The following is a 6,933-nucleotide window of genomic DNA, read 5'->3' as shown; positions in this document are numbered from 1 at the left end:
TTTTTAAAATATTATACTCTTTTCGAATGTTCAACACTTTACCAATATGTTTTACTATGTTGGCAGTAGTTTAAGAGTGTAAAAAATTGTAATGCTCCAAAAAATTTACTCTTCCCTTCTCTTTCTATCAAAATTAAAATTAGAATTAATATTTTTCGAGACAAATTAATTACTCAAAATCTATTATTCTATAACTAAAGTCTAACATTGCCAAGAGAGGTGGTGATAATTTAAAAAATTGTATTTATTATGATACTAATTATTTCGATATTTTAGAATTAAAAGTTTTAAAATACGCTTTATAAATATATGAAAATAACTCAATTAATGTATTAAATTATATAAATTTCTAATTCATATTTCACTTATAAAATATTAAGTAACAATACATTTTATATTTGCACCTGGCACAAAAATTTGTTAAGGCTTTAGGGTGTCGTGTAGCAACAAGTTTTAAGTTGTCGTGTAGCAACAGGCTTTAGAGGTGCCGTGTAGCAATGGGCTTTAGAAGAGAGTTTTCTTGGGCCTTATGAGTTTTGTCCAAAAGGTAAATGATTTTAGGCTTTTTTGTGGTGATAGTATAATTTTATGGCCCAATTTTGGTAGCAACGTGATAAGTGTTTTTTGTGGAAGACCCAAATTGGATATAATGGATAATATTTGTGAGAGAACCCAAAGTAATTTATGGGGCTTATATAGGTAATATTTGTGGGAGTCCAATAACATGGAGAATATTTGGGTAATATGTGGGAAATATTTATTTGGGCTCAAAATAGTTTATGGGCTTGTGTAGGTATTTTTTAGTGAGTGGGCTAATGAAATTAAGGCCCGAAAATTTGTACCTCAACAACTAAAATGAAAAAAAAAAAAAAAAAAAAAGTAGTACTAAAAAAGAATAAACGTTTTAGAAAACAAGTAGTGTTTGAAAACAATTTCATTAGCTTTTCCCAATCCAAACTCTTGAACAATTTTATTAGCATTTGTAAAAACGTTAGTATTAATAAGGGTTTTTTTTTACCGTTGGATCTACTTAAATCCAATGGCTTAAAAAATGTGTAACTCTTTAGAGTTACACCAGGTATAACTTGAACCCATCTCATCTTCTATGTATAAATATGTAAGCAGTTCCAAAGTCTCTCACTTCTCTCTGTCGCCAACCCTAAACAGAAAAGAGATAATTCAAGAGTAGTTTATGGTGTCATGGATCCTTGTACTTGTATGGATTCGGAGGAAGAATTTGCTTCCATAGATTCTCATTTTATGAATAATCGCAGCAGCCCAAGCACCATGGACGACCTTCCGGATTGGGTATTGATGGAAATTTTGGTTTTACTGCCATTATGCACGGTTGTGTTGACTTGCAAGTGGGTATCAAAGCGCTGGTTTACTCTTATCTCTTCTCCTTATTTTGCTCGCCGCTTTGTTGCACAGCACTCACAGCAGCCACAGCCCTTTACCTTGCTCTACCAGTACGGTGATATCGACAATGTCGAGCGACGTCTTCCCATAACACCGGCAAATTCTGAGTCTGAATGTGAATTGAAACCTGTCGCTGCTTATCTACGCGATCGTCACAGGGGTTGGATTCGAGCTTCGTGTAATGACTTGCTGTTATGGATCGAAAGTAGTAAGTGGGTGGTGGAGCAGCAGCAGCCTGGTGATTGGAAAAACGTAGTCGTTTACACTGTCATCAATCCAATAACTAGGCAATGGCTCAAGCTCCCTCCACGTCCACTTCCTCTTCCTCAACCTTTATTGCCGCTACGGGCTGGGATCATCAGCGGCTATGACGACAGTAATGATACACAAATCAGTTCTAGTTTCAGGGTGGTGCTCATTCTTAGCACACGCACCAACTTAAGCCAATTCATCATTCACGTTTTCTCGTCTGACACCGGTGAATGGGGCGATTCCGTGGTTTTGTGTCCACCCAACCTGGGTGAATTTCGATGGTCTCTAACTTCTATTCACACTGTACCCTGTAAAGGTTTGCTTTTTTGGCCCATTGGTGGTGGCCGTCTTCTCGGGTTCGACCCGTTCCACATCAACAACAGCAACAGCAGCACATGTTGTGTGATTGAGCAGCCTGTAGAATTTGAGCCATTCCATGAAATCAATTGCCTTGGACTGTGTCACGGCTGCCTGAGGACATGTCAGGTCTCAGGTAATGCGCATACCGGTTTACGCGTTTGGGAGCTCAAGGACTTTGATAATGAAAATAATGGAAGCGGAGCAGGAGGTAAATGGTGTTTGAAGCACGAGCTGTGTTTCAGCCAAATGGTTTCAGAAAAATCTCCTTCGCTCACAGAATATATAAACGACCGGATTTGGATTATCCCTCTTGATATCTCGGTGCTAGCTTTTCATCCCAATGATGGGGATATCATGTATTTGTTGATTCAATCGGAGGTTGTCATATGCAACTTGCAGAGTAGAACCCTCGAAGTCTTTTGTGATATTAATCACAGCGAACACGGTTTTTTTACTACCCCCAATACCTTAACCTTTGTGCTACCATCTTGGCCAACTCCCATTCCTTCTTCTCCCTTAGAGAAACAGAATGTCATTTGCCGCCTACCCCAATAGTTATTAATATTCTGCTGCTTTTAGGTTTCTGTATTATGGTTTCGATTTGCCTCTCTTATATAGATAATGTTGTTATTGAAATTTTTTCTAGTTCCGGTTACTTTTTGGTTATGTTTATTTATCAAAATCATTCTTTGATGTATCTGCCAATTATCTTAGTCACTTACAATTTTCATCCACCTCCCTAGATCACTAATAAACAATTCATCTACCTACCTTAACTTCAATCTTAAATACAAAGACATAGCCAAAATGTCTCATAAGAAAATGCATACAATAAGAAGGCTTAAAGCCAGTAATATCCTCCAAATTACTTTACATAAGAATAATATGATTCAATTTTTTTTAAAATAAAAATAAAACCATTGAAATACTTTCCTAGTCCATTAGAATAATAAAACTATTGAAGTTGCTACTCTTGAATGTCTAAAACAATTATCCCTACATGTTTATACAATTAGTAGAAACTATGCCAAGACTTATTATTTAAGATTATATTAATTCTTTATCCAAACTTGATAAAATTTAACTCAACAACTATAGCCTTTCACATAAAAATTTGATCTACAATCTCGAAGATCATGAACCTAATCTAACAATAAAAGCAAACAAAAACTTAAGATTTAGTACATTTGTAATTTATTAATAATTTATAACATCTTAGAGAAGCAAAAACAGTTTAGTTTGATTTAGATTTCTATGTAGGTCATTGGTATTTGTTTTTATAATTCCTTGCAAAACAAAGCCAAGAAAATCAAAACTATTCTAAGTCTGAACTAAAAGCAATCAAATATCATAGAGAGCTCAAGTCTAGAAAGACAAATTTACAACTCACTTGACAAAGTAACCCTTCACCCAAAGTTTAGAACAATTACTTCTCAGCACAAGAGCAATCAACTAATCAAACAAACCCAAAAATTACTCATTCATCAAAGAACATAAACTACAAAGCAATGCAACTATAAGTTCATAAATTCCATCTTATTTTTTGCCAAGAATAAGATTCATTTGATAGTGCCAATCATTGCATTCCAGACATTCAAATAGAGAGAGAGAGAGAGAGAGAGAGAGAGAGAGATTTTCATTTACCAATCAAATAAATTAAAACTTTCATTTTAGGTCAAACAAAAAAGAACATTATCTCCAGAATACACTTGTACAAAATTGTGCACCAATTTAACAATGACGTTGTTCCCTAAACCTGCATTTGTTTATTCACTGAGACAATCTCTTGCTGTCAAACAATTGTTGGCACCAGAAGCCCTTTTACCAGAATATATTTAAACCATTATGGCATGAAAAATAGCCAGCAGCCATTTTACCAAAACTATATCAAAACCACTATGAAATGTAAACTACCCAGCATTATAGAAAATACGAAAATTTGAAGAAGAAAAATTGATTACTTTCGTGAAACTTGGCAAGATTATGCTCAAAACTTCCAACATACAATGTAAAGTTGCAGGTTAACCACCATAACCACATCCAATGACTAGGTTCAAGCAGTGTACCACAAGATGTGTAAACCACACTACCAGTGTGACCATGTGTGAAATATTTGGACCAAGTGAACCTTGTATCACAAAAGTACTTCTAGAACCTCTCTAGCACCCTTCACCCTGCTACACAAGCTACTTTAAAAACCTTCCCTTGGGTCCTTTTAGAAATGACCAGAACTATAAACTTTTTCTTTTTTCTTTTTTTGAGGGAAACCAGCACTACAAATAATAAATAAACTTGATTCATTACTGGAATGAAAAATGTTATGATATGGAAATGAAGCATTTTCCAAACCTTTAGCTCCAAACCTACTTCTATTTTTCATTGAAATAAAGCGTTGTCCGAAGCTCTAAAATCCCATATATTTACTATCAGAATGAAATGAGGATTGAATTTAAAAATGTTTTGATATAGAAAGTTACAATCTGAGTGACTAATATCAAAATTATTTGACTCAGCCAAAAGTTTTATGATTCAGTGACTTCAAATGTCCAATTAGTCTCACAACAACAGGAAACCGAAGTAATTCAAGTACGATGGGTTTAAAAAGAAACTACCAATTAGTAGTTAAATTAAGATTAGAATTTAGTAAAAATATATCCATTCAACTCTATACTAAATCAATCTTGTAACAAACTTACCAAAATGTGTTGCAAGTAAATCAATGCTGTTGCGATTAAGCAGGATCTATATTTTCAACTTTCCACATACAATATCAATTCCATAAAGTTCAGGCTTTGACATTCATGACCTTCCTTTCTAAATACAATGTTTTGTTCATTTCATAATAATAAATAAAGAGATGGTGAAACTACACGTACATTGCAATGAAAACTAATAGCAGATCTGGTAAATCACTGATCTGACTTGTACAATCAATGGTTTGAAGCTAGTATAATCCATAGTAATTAAGCGTACTGTACACATTATCTGATAGTGATATTGTTCACCCGCTTCATATATTATCTGATAGTGATATTGTTCACCCGCTTCATATGGCCTACTGGAAGATATCCGCAAGGTGGTCAGTAGTTTTCGTTGAGTCTGACAATCTTCTTGGGATATCTTGGGCATGTGAACGTGCAAGCAGTGGTTAAGATCTGTACCACTGGTTACACGCTCCCACCTCATATGGCTGCATCCATGAATGTTCTAGGAACTGCATCCAAAGTTACAAAGCACATACCATCAGAAAATTATAGCGACATGCATGTACATATATGATATATCATATCCCATCACTAATATGAAACCATTTGTGTGTATAAAGATATGTGTTTGTGATAAGAAGAAAGAGATTGCTTACTTTGAAGGTGGGTCATACTGTGAAAATCTGGTAATTCGCTGATTCGCTGTGAGCACAAACTTTTCTGTTCGTGCTGCTGTTTGATTCTCTTCTTTTTTGAGAATATGAGAATTTCTCTATTCTCCTCCATACCTACAGATATCTATATTGCTCACTCTCTCTTTGATCACATTCACAAGGGTTTCTATGAGAATTGAGAAGTGAAGAAGACTGAGGCATGGTGAGGCTATTTATGGCGTGTTTGGTTTGTAACGTATAAGCTATGTAACGTATACTTCTCATACTTCGAGAACGTACGCTAATTTCTAGGCCAACCAACCACCAATTGTACTTATCTTTTTGAGGGTTCTTTTTTTTTTTTTTTGACAAAATCATTTTGAGGTTTCGATAGTACGATAGTACAAGAGAAAATTTTGAACCCTCTTGAGACCAATAGTATACTAATCTTACCCCTTTAAAAAATAAAAATTATTTTACCTTTTTTTTTTGAAAATTTTTTAAGAATACATTTTCTAACCTTTAAATGTGCTGGATACTTGAAATAATCATAACATGTAGTAAATCTGAATCAAGCATTTTTTACATATGTTACTACAATTAAAATTTTAAATGATACATGAACATTGTTCTTTTTTTTTTTTTTTTGGTAAGATGTAAATTTTACGTTTTTAGTATTAAGTTGGCAAATTGTGAGCAAACTTGTGTCACTTGTGCCTTGAAGTTGACTTGAAGTCCAAGACATGTACCTATGACTACACAAGAGGCTTCATAATTTTTGGAATCTCTACATAGTATATGGATCGAGATCTTCACACGTAGCTTACTAAATTCGATCCGTTGAGATAATAATGCCGTTATAATCTTGAAACAACCTAATCATTTGACATAACTTTTTGGGGTGGGTTTTGTGGATTCCAAGTTAAGGTATAAAAAAATACTTAGAGGATGTGATTTTAGACTTTGGAAAATGTGTATTGCACACCTAAGGTGAGGGTTAACCAAGTTCGCACAAAAACATCACCTAGTAATCATGGAATTATGCAAGATTTTATGATCAAGTTGAAACTGTTTTAATGAGTAAACAAAGAAGTTTCAAGAGGATTTCTAGGAGTGAGTTGGCGTTCACATTCGAACAAAGTCCATTGAAGAGGAGTCCTTGGTTTTGGAGTGTGTGGTCACGTCAATAAGTCTACCTGATTTAATAAGGAAAATTATTGAATGCTTTGGAAGTACTATAAATGCGTACTCTCCCCTTTCACATAAATTGTGTGTTTCATTATAAATTTAATTAGTGAGACCCACAATTATGTGAGAGGAAAAAGTACGCATTTATAGTACTTCAAGAGTACTTAATAATTACCCAGTTAACAATGTATTTAGCATTAAATATGTTGTAATCTTCCATTATTTTATAATAGATTTGTTTCCTTTTTTTTGTTTTTTGTTTTTTTTTTTTTGAGAATCTAATAGATTTGTTTCCTTGAGGTTGGTGGATAAATTTTTGGAGAATTTTTCTTATCTAAAATTTTCTTTGTCACCGT

General features: G+C 34.0%; 1 protein-coding gene across 1 annotated transcript; it reads left to right on the top strand.

The window, feature by feature from the left end:
* The first annotated feature begins 1,200 nt into the window (after positions 1–1,200).
* Positions 1,201–2,586, top strand: LOC115990056 (putative F-box/kelch-repeat protein At1g15680). Its single transcript, XM_031113916.1, has one exon. It carries the CDS (start codon positions 1,201–1,203, stop codon positions 2,584–2,586), a length of 1,386 nt encoding a protein of 461 aa, XP_030969776.1.
* Positions 2,587–6,933: the final 4,347 nt, after the last annotated feature.

The sequence above is a fragment of the Quercus lobata genome, chromosome 5 (genome assembly GCF_001633185.2).
Source record: "Quercus lobata isolate SW786 chromosome 5, ValleyOak3.0 Primary Assembly, whole genome shotgun sequence".
NCBI classification, from domain to species: Eukaryota; Viridiplantae; Streptophyta; class Magnoliopsida; order Fagales; family Fagaceae; genus Quercus; species Quercus lobata.
The sequence above is the reverse complement of the archived record's forward strand: the minus strand, read 5'-3'. Positions and strand labels throughout refer to the sequence as shown.

Coding starts and splice junctions, on each gene's coding strand:
- LOC115990056 (XM_031113916.1), top strand. CDS start 1,201: ATGGATCCTTGTACTTGTATGGATTCGGAGGAAGAATTTGCTTCCATA.